The 20,364-nt window shown below is 36.1% G+C and overlaps 3 protein-coding genes across 4 annotated transcripts; 2 read left to right on the top strand and 1 right to left on the bottom strand.

Moving 5' to 3' along the window:
- Positions 1 to 463: 463 nt before the first annotated feature.
- LOC114251521 (E3 ubiquitin-protein ligase Mdm2) lies at positions 464 to 14,166 on the bottom strand. Of its 2 annotated transcripts, XM_089737623.1 has the most exons (6): positions 14,032 to 14,131; positions 10,940 to 11,002; positions 7,512 to 7,593; positions 5,955 to 6,088; positions 4,922 to 5,113; positions 464 to 4,615 (listed from the first exon to the last, which is right to left on the bottom strand). In XM_089737623.1, exons 3-6 carry the CDS (start codon positions 7,582 to 7,584, stop codon positions 4,022 to 4,024), a joined length of 993 nt encoding a protein of 330 aa, XP_089593749.1. In that variant the 5' UTR covers positions 7,585 to 7,593; positions 10,940 to 11,002; positions 14,032 to 14,131; the 3' UTR covers positions 464 to 4,021. The 2 variants fall into 2 exon arrangements, with proteins under 2 accessions (XP_089593749.1, XP_028041607.2); XM_028185806.2 differs by lacking the exon at positions 7,512 to 7,593 and having other exon boundaries at positions 14,032 to 14,166.
- Positions 14,167 to 15,273: 1,107 nt separating this feature from the next.
- Ip259 (NSA2 ribosome biogenesis factor-like IP259) lies at positions 15,274 to 16,795 on the top strand. The gene is made up of 2 exons (XM_028185807.2): positions 15,274 to 15,409; positions 15,796 to 16,795. The coding sequence occupies exon 2, from the start codon at positions 15,816 to 15,818 to the stop codon at positions 16,593 to 16,595; it is 780 nt and encodes a 259-aa protein (XP_028041608.2). The 5' UTR covers positions 15,274 to 15,409; positions 15,796 to 15,815; the 3' UTR covers positions 16,596 to 16,795.
- Positions 15,293 to 19,919, top strand: RpS27A (ribosomal protein S27A). Its single transcript, XM_028185811.2, has 4 exons — positions 15,293 to 15,409; positions 17,748 to 17,882; positions 18,170 to 18,365; positions 19,686 to 19,919. Exons 2-4 carry the CDS (start codon positions 17,758 to 17,760, stop codon positions 19,830 to 19,832), a joined length of 468 nt encoding a protein of 155 aa, XP_028041612.1. The 5' UTR covers positions 15,293 to 15,409; positions 17,748 to 17,757; the 3' UTR covers positions 19,833 to 19,919.
- Positions 19,920 to 20,364: the final 445 nt, after the last annotated feature.

Raw genomic sequence — 20,364 nt, 5'->3', positions numbered from 1 at the left:
TACTAACGATAATATAAACAAAATTTCGATCAATGCAAACTTAAAGAAAAAACACTTGTCAATTTTCTGTCACTGAGTCGGTATCGATTGCGAGTATCGCGCGAGAGCAGTACTTTTGAGAGTGCTCGATTGTGCTTCGAGTTGCTGTAGTTGGAACATTCAACGTTGAGCATTATGCCGCATAATGCGCTCTTGTGCTGTAATTGGAAAACTACCTGCGGGTGTGGGCCGCGTGAGCGGACACCACACTCGCGTAAGTCATAACGGCCCAGAGTATGAGCAAAGAATACTAGTTTTGTATAGGCACCATAGTAATGTAACAGTACGATGAAGCTTGTGATGTCAGTGTCAGCATTGTCAATGCCATGTCAACAATGCGTAGGTATATGCGACGCGGCTTGCACATACAAACTTTGTAGTTATTAAAGTTAGTTGTAAGGAAAAGGTTTCAAAATGAAAATCGTTTATGCTGAAAAAGAAAAAAGTTTTATTAATAATCTTTTTTTTATTTTAAATCGAATAATCTTTTTCGATTTTATCTTTTGTTCTTTCTTTCTTTCTTTCATATTATCTTTTTTTTTAAATAAAATATAACAATTACATGAAAATAGTTAAACCACAACGAAACAAAATATACTTAAAGGGATATAGATAACAATAGGGTATTTTACGGTCGGCAATATAAAATACGGATGTTAACATAATAATATGGCCGCGAGCTATTGAAATACACCAATTATTATTAAAAATACACAAAATATTTTATACATTGATTTTACAGATAAATTTATATTTTATCTGTTCAGTAGATACTCTGTAGATAAACTGTAGCCGCCAAATCTTTTCGTGACGATAATTTATACGACCGTTTCAAACATCGATATTTTTTTTAATTATAATATTACTCGCTTATGGAACTCGCATGTCATATATTTTGTTAAGACCTTACAACGGAAGATATGCAACGGCTATTTAACGGCTCGTCCTTAAATCACGTGACCGCTCACCGTTATCGAGCCGCAGATTCATCTGTGTACTTAGTGCGAGTTTTTAACGTTCTCGATAGCGTCAAAGTTATCTCAAATGTGTATCGAGTTGGAACGTTTGCCGCTAGGGGCGCTGCTCCAACTCCATACAAATTTGAGTTAAATTTTACGCTATCGAGAACGTTAAAAAACTCGCACTAAGCACACTGCCTTTAAAAGAAATAATGCCAATCATGTTGCGGTATCTAGGACGACACATCAGATCGGCCCCGAGTCTACATGCCGGTCTGAGGTTACAAAAAAAAACCCAAAACTGTCTTAGAAACCGACACGTTAATTTAGATTTTTTTTTTTTTTTGAAACGTATTCTCAGATTCAGCGACTCACAATTTTTACCGAATCCCGTTTTGGACTTCACTTTAGCGTTAAGCAAATGGTGATTATATAAACAAAACAAAATGGCGGCTAAGGTTTTCGCGCGAAAATTTAAGTTCGATTTTAGAAGGAAAAAAAAAACAGTGAATAGTTATTGATTGCATAGTTGAATTGTGCCACATTTAAAAAAAATAGTAAAATACCCTATTAACTGGAGATCTAAATTCTACATTTTTGCACGCTTATAGACAATTTTTTAAATATAAAATCTCTAATACATAACAAGAAAACAAATGATAGATCCTCTGAGCGGTAGGAGAGATGGTGGGTTATATTTTTAATAAAGATCAAAATGATTGAAGCGTTTCTCGATAAAAAAATATTCTATACTAATTATTTACATTTAACGCGATATACTCTTCGTGTAGTGATGTGCTATCTCGAGATACGTTCGAAGATACAACACATTTTAAATACCTAAAGAGACATTTACGTTATTTACAATTTAAAATGATATTCTATTGACTGTTTCTGAAATTTACAACTATATTAGTTAAACGTAACACAGTGCACAAAGTTGTGCGTTCTGTGGCGATCTCATGACGACGACTTTTGGATCTCGCCAGCGCTGCCCCCCAGGGGACCACCACGGTGTTGTGCTCTCGTCACGCCTCAAGCCGTCAGAGAGGGTACCGCATTGAAGACGATGGACTGAGATGCAGAGCGAGGAACACAATGCGAACCGTACCTACGACCGCGGGGATAACAAAGAACGACTCAGAAATATTGAGATCGTTTCATATCGCTAATCCTAGTATAGTTTTTAATGCTCTTAATGTTAGATTCAATTTTCTTGAAATAAATAATAGTTCGTGAATTTTCCGTGCATTTTCGGAAGTACTTAAAAAAAAACACATATTTATTTACATAGTATTGAAAGACTATCAACTTGAGTCGTATTTTTTCATGAAATTAAATAGTAAAAAATATCACGAAAAAATTTCTACATTAAAAATAATTACACAATACACGAATAATAAATTAAACATTACGGGCTCCTAAAAAGAGGAAAGTAAGGAACGCGCATTGTACTTTTTACAGATTATCTTTGTTTCCCAACAAATGAATCTACGTAACCAGATGAATAAGAAATTTATATCTGGTTCAACATTAACTAAGCTTGTAACGTCCCGAACGAATTTCGCAATTTATCGAAAATTTACCTCGAACTTGTAAAGCTTGCCATAAAGCTCAAATATTTTTACGGTAAGCTCGTGATGAGACAAGCTTTTAAAAACGAGTACAACGCAATAACGTTTCAAATCACGAAAAAAGATTGGCGACTGTTGCGTTTCCGTTAAAATCTATTTATTATGGCCCTACCTAACTAAAGTATTTATTTATGAAGTTAAAAAGAAAACAATATATTAAACTTATCTCTTTTTTGTTTCTTCGGTGGAAAGTTTTTATGTACATAATTATTTACACTTCTACCTACGTACATATATGCAATTTTCGCGTAGTCTACACATTAAACCTTATCGATGCTATATTTAAAAACTAAAGGTTGCCTGGCAACTCTGAATCCAAAATAATCATTGGCAACATTAACCTTGTTCTGTTGTTTCATTTTCGCGTAGATAGGTAGATGGTCTAATTGTTTTTTAAATTGTTATAGCCATCTTTAATATGAGTTCGATGTCTCAAATTAATTGTATTATAGAGCTTTTATGCAAAAGTCACGGCCAGTACGGGGCAGTCGTCACAGACCCGTGTGCTTAGTTCGAGTTTTTTAACGTTCTCGATAGCGTAAAAGTTTACTAAATTTGTATGGAGTTGGAACATTTGCCTAAGTTTGCCGCTAGGGGCGCTGTTTCAACTGCATACAAGAGTTAACTTTTACGCTATCGACAACGTTAAATAGCTCGCACTAGACACACCGAAGGTGTTTCGTTTACAAAACGTCCTAACTTAGCGAACGGCGTTTTCCAATTTCAATTCCATTAACGAATGATAATCCAGAAGCTCATGGTGGAGTGCACCGGTGACTACGTGGGTCGTGTTGTCTGTGGACTTCATCAACAGACAAGTTGACCAAATTAATTTACTGCCAAACAAATGTTACTAACTTGACAGTATATAGATAGATCGGAATGTGGAATACGATGAATCTAACTATTTGAACCCTGCACTTCCTGATACTTCTATACAACGCTGAGTCCTTAATCATCACGCTCTCAGCAACAAGCGACTGACTTGACGGCGGACGATAATGTCACTAACAACCAGTCGCGCGCAATGTATACAAAACATTATTGTGCTTGCCAAATCAACGGATGGCTTTAGGATGTACAAGGACAATGTCAATAACACACGTAAGTCATCGCCAGCGGAGGCTGACAACCCTGCCGCCGTTGGTGCGAGCCGGAGGGTACAAGGCTCACAAGCCGTCGCTCATCGAGAGCTCATCATGTCAGAAGCCCGACCACGTCTAAGTTTCAATAATTCTCAAACATCGAGTCGCGTGTGTAGGCCTATCATTAGAACGTCACGTGGTCGAGGAAAGATAACGGTAATCATTTCGCGGGCGCCACCGACTGGCGCTGAGCAGCAATGTATGTTAAAGTTTTAGAGAAATGGCGTGAGCTCGCGGCCGCGGACTACAGCACGACGGCGCGCAGCACGTTGCTGACCCTGCGGTTGCAGACGGGGCAGCGGCGGGCGCGCGCCCACACCTTGACGGCGCACTTGTAGCAGCAGCAGATGTGCGCGAGGTGCCCGTGCACGAACACGCCGGTCTTGGGTTCGGAGTCGCACACGATGCACAGCTCCTTGTCTAGCTTTTGTTTGATCCTATCCGATATTACTTTTTTCGTCATTTTCAGCGGCTCGTCGATCGCCACGGACGGATCGCTGACGGACTTGGTCAGGGACTCCAAGTTGCCTCCAGACTCGGAGTCGGATCCGGATCCGGATCCGGAGGCGGAGCCGAGCTTCGTTCGCTTGGAGCCGCCGTCGACCGACCGGGCGCGTCTCTTCCTCGCTCGACCTGTGAACTCAGCGCTACTGTCAACGTCTCGCGAAGTGCCCTCACCGTGGGTCGCGTCCTGGCTGTTAAACAGTTCTTGACTGTGCACGGACTGGATGCCGGAGTCCTGTGACAGAGTCCTGGGCACCGCGTCCAGCTCCGGGGTGACCGTCGTGCCGCGTTTGCGTTTACGTTTCGGCCGCGGAGGAAAGAAGTTTTTGCGGACCTGGAAATTGAGAATAAAACTTTACGTTCTCATACATTCGGCTTTCCTTCTTAAAATGATCACTCCTAAGTTCTTGGAGTTCTGTTCAGCGCCGTTTGTATTTCAGTTTGGGCCTGCCTCTACTTCTGTGGCCCTCCGGCCTTCACTTAGTTAGTCTAGCCTCGTCCGTTCACACCACGTCAATCCTTGATAATCTCAAGGCGAATAGACTTATTATAGCTAATAATAAAACTATTATATAGTTCAGAACTCCCTATAATCTTATATAATTTTAAATTATTTATTTCAGCTACTGTCTGTAGTTACCTGAAAGCACTTCTGACAATATCTATAAAACGGAACGTTGTTCTCGGCTCTGCACTTGATGCAGTGCCAGAAGTCGTACAGGTCGATCTCGCTGTCGCTGTCCTGCGAGTCAGTCTGCTCAGAGTCCGCGAGCTGCAGGTCGCCGTCGTCGCCCACGCTCACCTCTAGCACTTTGGTCTTTATTATTTCGCCCTGGAAATAACAATAATCATGTAGGCAACTCTGGATAGTATGGACATATGATCAGACAAAATGACAATGAGGTCGGTGAGAGAGTTTTAACTATGAATGTGAAAGGCTTTAGAGATTGAACTTTCTCTAAAGTGGTTTTTAAATAGGTGAAAAAATGGGGGCGCTAAAAAATAATTTATCTTAAAAGTGTCCGGTAGTCAAAATAAGGTTGAGAGCCCCTGCTTTAGAGGAAGAGGTAGACCTGACAACCAATGGATGGATTGCGTGAGAGACGATATGTGTAAGAGAGTGAGCGAAGATATGATAGAGGAGTATGGAAGGTGAAAACATGTTACGCCGACCTCAGGTGACTGGGAAAAGGGCGGGAGAATGATGAATAGAGACAACTCAGTCGATCAGCCGCCCCACCGGCATCACCGTCGCGAACACAAACATGGCTTGGTACCAGCGAACCCGGATGAAACACGAGGCTACTTCCAGCTGCTTACGAGCACCTCACGACCGATTGCTTTGCGGCACGAAGGGCTGGAATGGCGATACCACTGGTGGTAGGACCTCTTGTGAGTCCGCACGGATAGGTACCAAAATCCTACCTATTTCTGCCGTGAAGCAGTAATGCGTTTCGGTGTGAAGGGTGGGGCAGCCGTTGTAACTATACTTGAGACCTTAGAACTCATATCTCAAGGTGGGTGGCGGCATTTACGTTGTAGACGTCTATGAGCTCCAGTAACCACTTAACACCAGGTGAGCTCGACCACACATCTACGCAATAAAAAAAAATCGAGGCTTTGCGACACCTGAATCTGCAGGCAATCTTGAAAAAAATCTTTATCATGCTTACGTCAGTGAAAGACGCCGACGTGTCCTCGTCCACAGGCGCCTGGTCCTCTTCATCGTCAGAGGCCGGCTCGAACTCGATCTCGGCGTCTGTATCGAATATACTTGCATCTGTGTCGCTGGTGTCTCGCGCGAAATCTACAACACACACCGGCTTACACACCCTCCTTTGGTTTTAATTTTTTTATTTTGTTTTGGTTCTTTTTTCCTTTAATTTTTTCATATTTTTTTTATTTGTAAAATTCTGGGAATAACTTTTTTCTTTTTTTCTTTTCTTTTTAAATGCCTTAGATTGTAATTTATAAAAGTACTATCAATATTTAGTATTTAACATAAAACCAATATTAAATTTAACTTAAAATTACAATGAAATTCATAAATTTACTAATGTATAATTTACCATTGTTTTTATTGTCATTTGTATGTTTTCTCATGGTCTATTTATATTTAACAAGTGAAGTAATTAATAGGATTCAAGCTGATCTACTATAATTTTGACTGACCGCCAGTTCGGTGACCCGGAGTGAAAGCTTTCTTAATTTTTATTTCATGTATTGTGAATACATTTGAGCGATCTTCTCGAGCGATGAGCGATATAGTTGTGTAATTTGAATTAAATATAAACGATTCTATGAAGCAACTTGAATCACATTAACCTTTACACGGACATATTTAGTGAAACATTTAATTATTAAACTTAAGAGCAATCAGTGAAAAGTTCAACGACATAACTTATATGCAGATTTAGAAACTCTTCTATAAAACAATATTTAATATTAACTAATAGAATATAAAATTTGCCTCTAATGAAAAATGATTTAACTACTGTTGTCTGCGTAAATAAAGAGCTCACTTTATTTTATATGCAGTGCGTATTTATTCATATTGCAGCTCCGCAGCTCATAACTTTTTTTAAACAAGTATTTATTCTTGTTTTGTTAACAGTATGACTATCGAAATTCGACCATAACCACATGAACTAAAATCAAAATTTAGATTCATTTTATACATTAAATTTCCCTTTATTTTAATTGAATATTTTTTCAAATATTCAAAATAGGTTTTTTCTTCTTTCGAAGGTTTTTTCTTCGAAAGAAAAAACCTTTCTTGTTTCTTTGTTGATAATATGAAAGCTTGCCAACGGTTACCAATGTTACAATTAAAGAAAACGAAAATATAAATAATACCGCGTGATAAACATACGCCTAAGAAAGAAAGAAAGATTCGTAATTGTATTTTAGTTTGCCTATTTTGCATTTGAATTAAGTAAAGTAATTATTATTTTTTTCATCTAAGCGAGCGACTAATTTTTAAGCTTTTGGTTTATTTCCGTTTCGAACTCGGTAGCTCGATATTTAAATCCTGCACATAGAGAAAGTTTTTAGCAATTAATAGACTTTTATTCTTTTTAGTGTACACTCAAATCTTCATTAGAGGCAAAAAATTAGCATCATCATTCAACTTTTCTTTAAATTACCACAAAAAAGCTATCATTATTAATCTAAGCACACAAAAAACGAAATACAATAATGTCATTTCACGTGTCAAAGCACACACACACATAGATTTAATGGATCAGCTGTTTCTCTTCTCAGGACCTTGGGGCAGATGAGACCAGGGCCACCACTTGTCATATCACTGTCCTGACAATAGCAGGTGAAAAAAATATGTTATTCATACTTTTAATTCAATGACACGCATGCAAATGCTAATGTGAATATGTGGAGTTTACAAACTGAATGTTTTTTTTTTATTGTTGAATATGGGCAAACGAGTAATGTCGCCGTGTATCTTGAGATATGAGATCAAAGTCCCAATTTTATTGGAATAATAACAGGCCTCACTTTACAACTGTCGCTGCTTCATCTCAGAAATAGGCAGGAAGCGACCTGATCTGCGTCGGTTCATAGCATCGATCAGTCTCTCCACTGCAGGACATATATACGCCTTTCCCGTGATACCAGAATAGTGCACGTGGAAAGTTGTAAAGTGAATAGAAATATCGACGAAAAGAAAGTGTTTCTAATAAAACGTCGCTGCTGTATGGCAGCGAATTACTTTGTAGTATACAGTGTGTTTACCGCGAGTTTTTAACGTTCTCGATAGCGTAAAAGTTAACTCATATTTGTATTGAGTTGGAACGTTGCCGTTAGGGGCGCCGTTCCAAAGGCATACAAATTTGAGTTAACTTTTGCCCTAGGAGAACGTTAAAAAACTGGCACAAAGCACGCAGAGCGTCGATCGTCAAGTGAGAGGGCTGAACGCTTTGGACATTAACCCCGTTCACGAGCAGGTCGAAACATGAAACTTAGGATTGCAATTTTTTATTCAAAGGCGCACGACTCCGACTGTTATTGATTACCATCGCTCCGATCCCCATCATGTGCTACCTTATATAAGCATATTTACAAGAGAAATCAAATTAAATCAACTCAACTTTCACGTTCAATATTTGACATATAGAGAGACAACGAATTATCATCACGACATTTTGTTGAATATCAAAATATCCCCTCACTCTACCACAATTTCCAAAAAGTCATATTCCTGACAAAAAAAAGTAATCTTGTTTGTCTTTTTATTACAATTATTTCACCATTCTCTGTATTTTCGTTATTGTAATACCAATACATATGTTCAGTACATATACTTATCACAATGAGTATTTATAATGATTTCGATAAGTTATCAAAACGCATTCATTAACTTTGGACAGATACGAGTCGAGACAAGATCATACGAGTCGAAAGGAATAGTAGAGAAATAAAGTTTGTTTTGTGTAGGTACTTTAGTTTACAAGGGAACCAAAGGCAGGAAAACCTTGAACCAAAACTAATTGTTCGGAACACGTAATTACGTAAAAAATAAATTGTTAATAATATAACATTGCAAGCTTCAAAACAAAAAAAAACCCGTGACGACACGTTAATGCTTCGACGAAGTCATAAAATAAAATTTCCGACCACCCTAAACTCGAAGATCCGTACCCACCTCCGTGATCACTCACAGAGCGTGAACATACAAACGGCTACAGTTCAAAGAATGCACGGACATGTTCGGACAAGTAAAATGTATGCAGATTGCAGATAATATGACTCAGACACGCGGAATAGTTGCACAAACATACGACGCGCATCATTCTTGATGTTATGTAAAATACATTAGAGCCCAGAAACTAGTCGCTGTAACGATGATAATCACTTAATGAACCGAAGTTTCAACTTCATAATGCAAGACTGGAAGTGGAATTAACAAGCCCCTACACGATAGGTACATAGTAAATTTTAAAGATCAGGGGAATCATTATTACTCTTTCTTTTCAGGATCTGATTGGCGTTTCATGATCGCATTAATGTTGAATTAATCTTTCACCTACGCGGTAAGTTTTATAAGCAAAATATTTTTTTTATTTCGCTACCTATGCTGGTAGCCTTACAAGGCCGTAACCAGCCGTAACCGAGCAAGTTTGATGAGCTCACGGGGCTCGAACCTGGAGAGGCTGCTAACACTAGCCATAGCAATGCTTCGCAGAATCTACCACCGGATCGGAAACACGACCCACTGAGAAGATCCGGCGGTTAGATTCCTTCGTCATACCGGACACATAAGACAAATATGAAAATAAAAGTTGTGTATCAAATTTATATCTCCATTTTATTATTGGCATTATTGTACTTCTACTCAAATAGGGCTAACCAAAGATACTTTTTCGCGAAAACAAATACTACCACTAAAACATTTATTTTTTCTACAATCGTAAAAAATATCAAATTGATTTCCAAAAAGTCGATTAAACCACTATCATTTTCACGTCTAATAGCGAGAGTCCCATGATCTTTATGTAAATGAGAAGGGCACAAATGTATGGAGCTTGGTCAAATGGAGGGTAGATAGGTACTACATTATTATCTATAGGGTAGATACAATCAATAAGTTATGTTTGCAGCAGTTTCCCTGAGCTGTAACCTACCGTTTCAGAGATATTTCGTGTTATATGTAATTTCAATATCCTGAGCACATTAAAACTGATATATTTCCTTAATATTGTATTTATTGATATCACGTGTAAAGGTAACAATGCATGCAGGAATTTTGGGAGTAAGACAATAAAATAACGGCCTGATTTTGTATGCTGCTGGAATATTAGCCAATATTAGTATAGACGCCAGACGGCCGCTTCGATACCCTGTCAATGACCGTTTTAACTAAACTATAAGTTTCATGTGCAACTTTTTGCGTTTATTGATTGCGGTACTCCTCTTGGTAAAGGCAAACAAAAAGCGAAATAATTCAATTCAAAAAGCATAGTATTGTTTCCTTTTAACGGAGCAGGGCTTTCTATAACACTTAGGGACTAACACTGGGACATACCAATTTATTATACAAATCAGCAAGATAGAAAGCATAATTTTAGTATCAACGAGACAAACACTATATGATACACAAACATAAAAAATATATTTAAATAAACATACACATACATTCATATTATAAGCAATACATAGTTGAGGATACATATATTAGACTAGAGAAAAACATAACTTTAGATAGAAATACTTATTACAATGCTTATAATACTTATAACTACTTTCAACGCATGTGCAAGATTAATAAGTTTTACAATAAATCAAAAGTCATGCTAGATGGAAGGGGCAACATTCACAAAATAAATATATTTTGATATAAAATCACATTACTACATATTATTACATATTAAATAATTTAAAAATTATCCTTGACACTATAGTTTTTCATAAGCAAATTGCTTATATCTAGTTTTCTGTAGTTTTGTATTTTTAAATTTGCTTGTGTGATAATTTTGAACTTAACATTGTGTAAGTCTTGATAATATTCAAGATGGTGACATTGATAAATAATGCAGAAAGGTAGGAAGTATTTAAATAGGTAGATATATGGGGCTTCTACCTTACATTATTGAATTCGGAGGCTTTTTTTCTATTTCATACTTTATAACATCTTAACGTTTACCTGTTTCTTTTCCTTGTATGCTGTAGATTGTCTCAGTCGAACATCGTCGGCTTACTGAAGTTTCTGTAAAACATATTTTATTTAAGACAAATTCGTAATAATTCTGTATGCATGTCAAAGTGAAACGTTTTTTGTTTCGTTATTGTTATTACTGGAAATATGTATGTAATGTATGTATTGTAAATCCAAATAGGGCAGATTACAGTTTTCATCTCTTTTAAATCAAGTGCATACTTTTAACTATATGCACAAGAAGGCTTAAACTATTAAAATCAAAACTGAACATTTACAATTCTTCAATTACATTTTTGGAGTTTACCAAAAACCAAGAATTTTAGATTAAGTCACTTGAATTCTAAAGGTGCGATATATATGCAATAATATTGATCCATTTTTAATAAATTAATTAATATAATAAATTATTAAACTAACATATTATTTAATAGATAATAAATAATCAAATTATTACATAGTGATTAAATATCAAAATGAATGCTCACACAATTTAGATTGTTTACAATATCTTACATATTTTATCATTTTCAAAATACTGTGCATACATTATAGAATATCTTATTAATAAAATATTGCTTGGAGAAGTCAACTATTCTGATTATTCTCATTTTTAAAATCACTGTATTATTTCACATACTTAACTAATAATGTTGAGATTTTGGATAACCAGCAGCCTCTTGTAAATTTTTTAACAGTCCAGAACAGCACACTGGTATATATCAGGTACAATTGGTCAAAATGGTTTTTACCAAGTTATGACAAACAGTGACAAAACAGGACTAGATGGAACTTGCACTGGAGATGATTCATGCTGTTCAGGTTCACTAACAATTTTTTATTTTGTATTTATTTTATTACTATACTAGCGACCCGCCCTCGCTTCGCTTCGGAAACATTAAAACACACATGAAACCAAAAAAAAAAATTAAAAAAAATTAAAAAAAGTAGCCTATGTTCATCAGGGACAATGTCGGCTTCTAATGGAAAAAGAATTTTTCAAATCGGTCCAGTAGTTTCGGAGCCTATTCGAAACAAACAAACAAACAAATCTTTCCTCTTTATAATATTAGTATAGATCTACTTTATTAAGATACAACATTTCACATCCACTAATAATCTACAATTCCTGTCTGTTGGTAATTCTATGGGGATTTTCAACAGTATTATTATAAATAGCGTTGAATTTTTTTTTACATCATTTTTAATGCCTTACCGTAACTTTCCATTTTCGAAATTTGAATACATATTTTTTAATTAATATTATCTCGCATTCTCATCTGTCATTGCAAATTTCAAAACAAATAGGCCAGCTGCTAAGCTTTACAAAGTCAAAAGTAAACAATAACTTGAATGTATTATAGTTAACCTATATAATAATCATCATAATAATCAAAATTTTATAATAATATTAGGAATATGAATGTGTTCTAATTAATTTATTCTACATAAGTATAGTAACCGGCAAACATCGTGAGCAAATGACCTTGGCTGCGCAGAACCGAATTTTAGATCACTTTGGTGGTGAGGGTGAGGCGCGACGGCAGGGGAAATCGTATCGAGCGCGTTATTGGTAGATCAGTCGAACCTTGCGTAAAGTACGCTTGCGTACAGTGAAAAATCTATCGTTATTAATCGTTAAGTTATATTTTATTATAATTGCTTGTTGACTTTGTTGCCATTGCTATTTGTTGTGTTTGTTGATTTTTTATAAAAAATACACTATGCCGCGACAAACTGGTGGAGTATTCAAAAGAAAGGGTAGAAAAATTGTGTACGACGTATATTGCTTCATTATAAAACAGGGGAAGAATGATATTATGGAAAAAGTAAAACAGACTTCGGAAGCAACAAAAACATCAGTGAGTACTGTTAGGTGCATTATTAACGAAGCTAAAGGCTCTGGCTTGCTCATCGTGCTTGGGACTCCGGGTAAGAAAAGATCAGGGAAGAAGAAAGTTACCGGAATGGATAGTTTCGTTCAATCTGTAATAAAAAGGCTTCGAAAATTTTAAAGAAGATATACATTTTAATGGCTCGGAATGAAGTTTACGACGAATTATGAAAGAGCTAGGCTTCAGATGGAAAAAAAAAACAGAAAATAATCGGAAACTGGTAATTTAAAAAAGTAACATTCCATTACTACGAATCGAATATCTTCAAAAAATAATTAATTATAGACAAAAAAGAAGATCGAACCGACCGAGTCGTAAACTACACCGATGAGCCCTATGTCGACTTAACACGATGATGGCGACTCGGGTGATGAAAACAGTGATGATGATAATGGTCAAGATTATGATAACGAAAAAAAAATTACAAATACCAGCTTCGCTTCAACTGAACGAAGACCTGGCAACAGCTCTAGTTTTGACTTAATAGAAGGAATATCTATTTTACCCCAAGATTAAATTATTACAATTATTAATCTATATTTTTTGTTGATGTTCTAATAAATATATAAATAAATACATATGTTGATTTTAATAATTTAATTGCATTATGACGCAGAGTAAATAATATTTTTGCACGTGAGTGTACCATGCGCAAACTTACCCCCACTACGTCAACAAATGCTCAAGAAGTTTGCCGGCTATTATACCTACATATCAGATTCAAATCATTTTATTGCTGTACACTAGTACAACATAAACGTCACAGCAAGTGGCTTGACAGATTGAATGTCTACATTCAACAATAAAACACTTGAATTTGTCGTCACTGGGCAGTATTTTTTTGACAATTTTACTAACAATAAATGATGAATGCTTTGTCAGGCACTATATTCATTCATGGAACACTTTGTTATTTAGGCTTTAACCACAAAAAGTTATTCATCGCTAAGCTAGCAAGTCAGATTTGTTTTGTTTTTAGCTAAAGGGTAAAACATTCATGAAAGTACCCGTATCTGGGTATGATATGACCTGTCTAGCTAAATCATGGAAAGGTTAAATGATAAATCCAGTTTTTTGTTTGCTAAAAATGAACCAAATTTACTTGCGCGGCACTGTTAACTAAATGAAGATTTCTAAAATATACAATAGCACACAACACTTATTTTATGAGTTTCAGCCACATACCTGAACAAAATGTTGTGTTCATATTACAATCAGGCACAAATAGGAGATGCCAAATCTCGGAGTCAAACTATGTTAATATGGCAGTAGTTTTGCCAGTTATAACTTGTTTGTAGTAGGGATGTCGATGTGGAATCCGTTGATTACTGAATCGATTTTTTACCAAAATGATCGATTTTTTTATCGCAATTTACCAATCAATAGATCCTGCCGACAGAAAAAGAAGTTATTATTATTTTCCTCTGCAAGAAAATCAAACAGAGATGTTGTAGCGTTCCGAAAATACCTCTTATGAGACATAATGGATTGATTCGGTTGTCTTTTCTGTTTTCCAGACAATTAACATTTCGAACAACTCGAAAAAAAGAAACTGTTTCACATAAATTAACCTTATTATAATAATGTATCTTATACATTTTTTATTTACTGCTCATATGTGTGGACGAACTCACGGTCCACCTGATGTTGAGCTATTACCGGAACCCACAGATATCTACAACGTAAATGCCGCCACACACCTTTAGACAAGAGCTCTAAGGTCTCGTCTTAACAGTACAACGACTGCCCCACCCTTCAAACTAAAACGCATTACTGTTTTACAGCAGAAATAGGTAGGGTGGTGTTACCTACCCGTGCGGACTCACCACAACGTCCTACCACCAGTAATTATGCAAGTTATAATTTTTCACAGTACGTATTTCATTAGAAAATTTGATATCTGCCAGCGAGATTCGAATACTGTTGCATCGCTTGATACGTGTACATCGGGCATCTTATCTTTTAGGCCATGACGACTTCACGGAATTCTTCACGACGACCACATAAAAATCTATAAGATATCTTTTCCAGGATTCTGACTAAAAAGAAAAAAAGTTTGCCCTAATGGGATTCCGTAGCTACTGGACAATTATAATATTTTGCACAACCTTTCAAAACGGAATGCTTGATTACTTCACGTTGATAATGAAAATACGGTGGTACTATTTGTATGCAAGTTTCATTAATAAAAATCCTACAACTATCCAAATTGCAGTGCATTGTTATACAAACATTTTCCTTGTTTATTTTCTTAGCACGTCGAAATACTAAAATATTGTACATGCTTTAAAAAAACTAAATACAACAAGTATTATTCCATTAGTCTTTCAAGATTGAAAATAAATATGCTTTTTTATGTTCATCATCAGATTGTATCTCTTTACAGCTGAATGAAGGCTTCTTTTCTTTTAAAATTAGTCGATTAGGTACTTCCTTACCTTTGAAACTAAAATATAAGCGGGCAACCCTTTTCTAATTGAACTGTTTCCTGTTGTAATTATAATCTTTCAATTTTCGTGTATAATCTATGTTCCTTTTCCTTGTGGTATGGTGACAGCGTAAGGTGAGTTTATTAATTCTGTATGATATTTCGTAAAAAAATGCACTTTTATTTTAAATTAGCACATTAAGTTCGCGTGTTTTATCATTAATAATCGTACTTATTATAATTAAAAGATTTAGGCCTAAAATAACGTACAAACTGGTCTAGAAACATAGCACGTGTTTTGATTGCTGCCATGGTGGTTAATGTATCGGGGAGTTGTGGATGTTGAGATATCAAACTTTTACTACGTACTTCAGCATATAGTGTAGAAGGTGTGAATTAAAATACGACTTCATCCGACTAAATCATAAGTTGCGGTGTTCCTTGCAGTTCCTCCTAAGTCCGTGAGAGGTTATGTGTCAAACCACGTCAAAACAGTTTTGATAAAAATAATTTTGTTGTAGTTGCCGAATAAGCAACCAACATGCCGCAGAACGAATATATTGAGCGCCATCAAAAGCTTTACGGTAGACGGCTAGATTATGAGGAGAGAAAACGGAAGCGTGAAGCTCGTGAGCCTCATAAACGCGCTGAAAAGGCGCGCAAACTCCGCGGTATCAAAGCTAAAATATTCAATAAGGAACGCCGCAATGAAAAGATTCAGATGAAAAAGAAAATCAAAGCGCACGAAGAGAAGAATGTCAAACAGAACACAGAGAAGGTCGCCGAAGGTGCCCTGCCTGTTTATCTACTGGACAGAGATGTTCAATCTCGGGCTAAAGTATTATCTAACATGATAAAACAAAAGCGTAAAGAGAAAGCTGGAAAATGGGATGTCCCCATCCCTAAAGTGAGAGCCCAAGCGGACGCAGAAGTATTCAAAGTCCTAAAATCTGGTAAATCTAAAAGAAAAGCTTGGAAACGCATGGTCACCAAAGTAACATTTGTAGGAGAGAACTTTACTCGTAAACCTCCTAAATTTGAACGATTCATCAGACCTATGGCACTGAGGTTCAAGAAGGCCCATGTCACACATCCTGAACTAAAAGCTACTTTCTGTTTACCTATAATAGGAGTCAAGAAGAACCCAAGTTCACAAATGTATACAAGCTTAGGTGTCATAACTAAGGGTACAGTGATTGAAGTTAATATTTCTGAGCTGGGTCTTGTCACGCAGGCTGGTAAAGTTGTATGGGGTAAATACGCTCAAGTCACGAATAATCCAGAGAATGATGGCTGCATTAATGCTGTGCTGTTGATCTAATTTATTGTTGAGTCAAGGGAAAATCAAGATGCTTCAATTACATCTCTTGAATTGTGATAATTATACTTTTAATGATGAACATGTATATCGCAATACATACAATTTATATTGGTTGCAATCTTTATGGACTGTTCGTACCATGTAATGAAGAATATTTGTTTTACTAATTGTATAACAATAAAAGTCTGCCATGAAGTACATGAACTTGTTTGATTTTTATCAAACCTAAAATATTACCATGAAAAATTTTTTCATTACAATTGTTAAGAAATGTGAATTTCTGAGATCAATAAAATTACAATTTAATACAAGGGTTAGCATGACTAAACATTAACAGCAGCTTGGGGACAACCCTTGTCTCCATGCTGCCTTTATTTAATGTTGTATTTACTGTTGGATTTTATAATAAAATTACAGTAACAATAAAATCAATCACGATTACTAATGAATGATATTCTGTAAGTGTTATTAAAATGTTTGTTTACATTTCCAGAAGCTAAAGGCTTTTAAATCCCTATTTTATGTCTTGTCTTATCCCTTTATGCTTAATGTTTGAAATTTGTCTAATTATGAAAACAAAACTGAGTCAAAAATGTAATGATAATTGTAGTCTAAAATTACACAAAATGTAAAAGTTAAGTTTTAAGTAAAGTGAATTGAAAAATCGTCATTGTAACATCTTCACATTTTTATGATCCAATCATAGTGATGCAACAAAATAATTCATTCAATTTATCAAGGCTGCCATTATTAGATTTTAATAGATACATGATCATCTTAAACTACCTATTTGTTAATTTTAGGTGGGCTGATCAGATTGTGGCCTACCTAGTTTTAAGTGGGTGCCGGACATGCTTGCCTCAGTTTGTGACTTGATAGTCTCATCAGTAGGTACCATACCGGGCTGTCTTACCATTTAGACCTGAACAAATGCTTTGCGGCAGATACTGGGCCCAACCCACCATCACTGGGGTTAATACTAATAATGGAAAAACTACTTAAAACTTGTATTATGAAAGACTTGCAAGGACTTTACTAACTACCACCTAAGTTAAAAACCACTGAATTAGTATACATGATAGTATTTTAGGAGGGTGGAGCTCTCCTACAACCAGTAGTGATAAATATCTGAATTTTTATACTGTTACACAGGAGAGTGAAGATGCAAATTTTCGTAAAGACCCTCACGGGCAAGACCATCACCCTTGAGGTCGAGCCGTCAGATACCATCGAGAATGTGAAAGCTAAAATTCAAGACAAAGAGGGAATCCCTCCCAATCAACAGAGGTAAGAAAAAACAACGAAATTTTAGTAAATCAAGACAAACTTCTAAAAATACCCGCCTTGACGTACCGGTTGCCGCCGCCGGAGTAGTCCCGGTCATGGACATTTACAATGACAGGGGCACAGCGGCATCCGCTAGGCATCTACGTAATTGAAAAATAAGTAGTTTTCGTTCCTTTAAATCTCATATTTTGAAATGTCTTCTTGTATAGTTTTGCTTGGTGGTTAGAAGTACTTTTTTTGGAAATTATTTTAGCCTTGTGAAAACTTAATAGCATTTGTTGTAACAGGTTGATCTTTGCTGGAAAGCAGCTGGAAGATGGACGTACCCTCTCGGACTACAATATCCAGAAGGAATCCACCCTCCACCTGGTGTTGAGGCTTCGTGGTGGCGCTAAGAAACGCAAGAAGAAGAATTACTCCACACCCAAGAAGATCAAGCACAAGAAGAAGAAGGTCAAACTAGCCGTCCTCAGGTTTTACAAGGTTCGTTGGGACTTGTCATGATTGTCAGCTCTGTACATTTTTTGGCGTCCAGGCAATAACATAACTATAAACTCATACAAGATTGGTACTAAGAGGCTATTTCTAGATATTGTGGTGTTCATTTTAAATGGTAGTAAAACAACTGCTTGGAGATCGGTGGTTGGTCACTGAATTTTCGAATATCGAAAAATTAGATTTTCTTACAGAATTTTATAGAGCAAGCATATGTTGTAACACAGAAGAGTATTAACAGAGCAGCTAAATCATTTGAACGATTTTAGGTTTTTGTTCACTACATTGATAATTAGGGGAGTGTTCAATAACAATTAATTTTGAGGCACATGAAAGGTCTCAGGTTTGAGACTGCGTTTTTTTTAAATCTTTGTATGACGTATGTAATGTGAAATGAGTTCACGGATGCTAGACATAAGAATACAGTCTGTCTAGCCGCACGCTCGTGTCTATTATTTATATTCATTCGGATATTACATCAATATAACAATTATTAAAAATAACATTTCACATACCTAGAATACAAAAAAAAGGCAAACAATAATTTCGGAATAAAATTACAATAGATGTCATTTAAACTACATTTTACTAGAAAAAAATGAATATCAAAACTACCTATGTTAACCTAATAACTGAAATTCATCCAAGATTATTCTTTTCAATTTTATGTTCAGATTTCACAATGTTTCACATGTTAACATGTTTGAAGCATCGTGTGTCACTAAACTGATTTCTAAAGACAACAAGTACAAGTTTGAACATGTCCAGAGCGTGACACACGGACGCGTCACGACTCGAACAATGTTGATTGCCACTCGTGAACGAATCTTTATGATCTAGTTTAATGGTTATGGGCAATTTAGGATCGACACAAATTATTTATTTATTTATTAGGCACACAATACACATTACAAGCTAAAATATACACAACAAATAAAAATAAAATCTGGCTTGCATGCAACTTAAGCCATGTGCGCACGACTAAGCAAGACAAATGTGCTGAGTTTGTACACAATGTTCTTTACAACTACTATACGACAAAAACACGATAACGAAAACCAATCTAACTTATAATGTAAGGAAATAATTTTACTCACAATATACATTATACAATTACTCTACACAACCTACTATTAACATGGAGGCTGCCCTTAGAATTAGATTTAAAAAAAAATACAAAATACAAAAATTAAAAATATTTTTGTTAAGTTTCTGGCTCAAAGGAGCGCGCAGCAGCGCTCTCATGGAATCTATGTGGTTTAAAGACCAAACAATCGCAAAGTTCTCCTCACTCCGGTCTGTCTCCAGGTCGACGAGAACGGTAAGATCCACCGTCTGCGGCGCGAGTGCACAGGCGAGCAGTGCGGCGCCGGAGTGTTCATGGCGGTGATGGAGGACCGTCACTACTGCGGGAAGTGTCACAGCACGATGGTCTTCAAAGACGACGACAAATAAATAAGTCCCCTCTAGCCTGTAAGGAACGCTCGCGACTGCTGTGTATGATGGATTTTAAATAAAATCTTGACACAGTGTCGGAGCTCACACGTTGGTTTTATTTATTGAAGGGAAACTTCTTTGATGAGAAAACAATTGTACATCGAACTTGTGCAGCTTCTGTTCTTATGAATATGGAAATTGGTCTGCCCACTGTCAAGGAAGTTTCACTTGTCACGGGCACCTACTCTACTCTCACAACTTTTTAAATTTTTATATATTTATTTACTTATTAGGTTCACACAACTGGATAAAATCTACCCACATTAACATCTAACTTAAACAGAAAAAATGAACACACTATTGAATTCACCCATTTGGGTGTAAACACAACTCGCAAAGTTGTTGGTTAATTGTGTTAAAAGTCGTCAGAGGCTGACTTTTATTTATAAAATAATAATATAACAATAGAATATATATAAAAAATAAGAAAACAAAATCGAACTACAAGTAGTTGCGGACATAATCGTATGTTTGAGCCTCTACAGTGATA

This window comes from Bombyx mandarina, chromosome 23, assembly GCF_030267445.1.
Source record: "Bombyx mandarina strain Sakado chromosome 23, ASM3026744v2".
Classification (NCBI taxonomy): Eukaryota; Metazoa; Arthropoda; class Insecta; order Lepidoptera; family Bombycidae; genus Bombyx; species Bombyx mandarina.
The sequence above is the reverse complement of the archived record's forward strand: the minus strand, read 5'-3'. Positions and strand labels throughout refer to the sequence as shown.

What these genes read in the sequence shown, in the direction of transcription:
- Ip259 (XM_028185807.2), top strand. Translation starts at nt 15,816, where the DNA reads ATGCCGCAGAACGAATATATTGAGCGCCATCAAAAGCTTTACGGTAGA.
- RpS27A (XM_028185811.2), top strand. Translation starts at nt 17,758, where the DNA reads ATGCAAATTTTCGTAAAGACCCTCACGGGCAAGACCATCACCCTTGAG. An exon ending in ATCCCTCCCAATCAACAGAG is followed by an intron (nt 17,883 to 18,169) that starts GTAAGAAAAAAC and finishes TTGTTGTAACAG; the next exon opens with GTTGATCTTTGCTGGAAAGC. An exon ending in CCGTCCTCAGGTTTTACAAG is followed by an intron (nt 18,366 to 19,685) that starts GTTCGTTGGGAC and finishes GTCTGTCTCCAG; the next exon opens with GTCGACGAGAACGGTAAGAT.
- LOC114251521 (XM_028185806.2), bottom strand. Translation starts at nt 14,053, where the DNA reads ATGAACACAACATTTTGTTCAG. An exon ending in CGTCGGCGTCTTTCACTGAC is followed by an intron (nt 5,114 to 5,954) that starts GTAAGCATGATA and finishes TGTTATTTCCAG; the next exon opens with GGCGAAATAATAAAGACCAA. An exon ending in ATTGTCAGAAGTGCTTTCAG is followed by an intron (nt 4,616 to 4,921) that starts GTAACTACAGAC and finishes CTCAATTTCCAG; the next exon opens with GTCCGCAAAAACTTCTTTCC.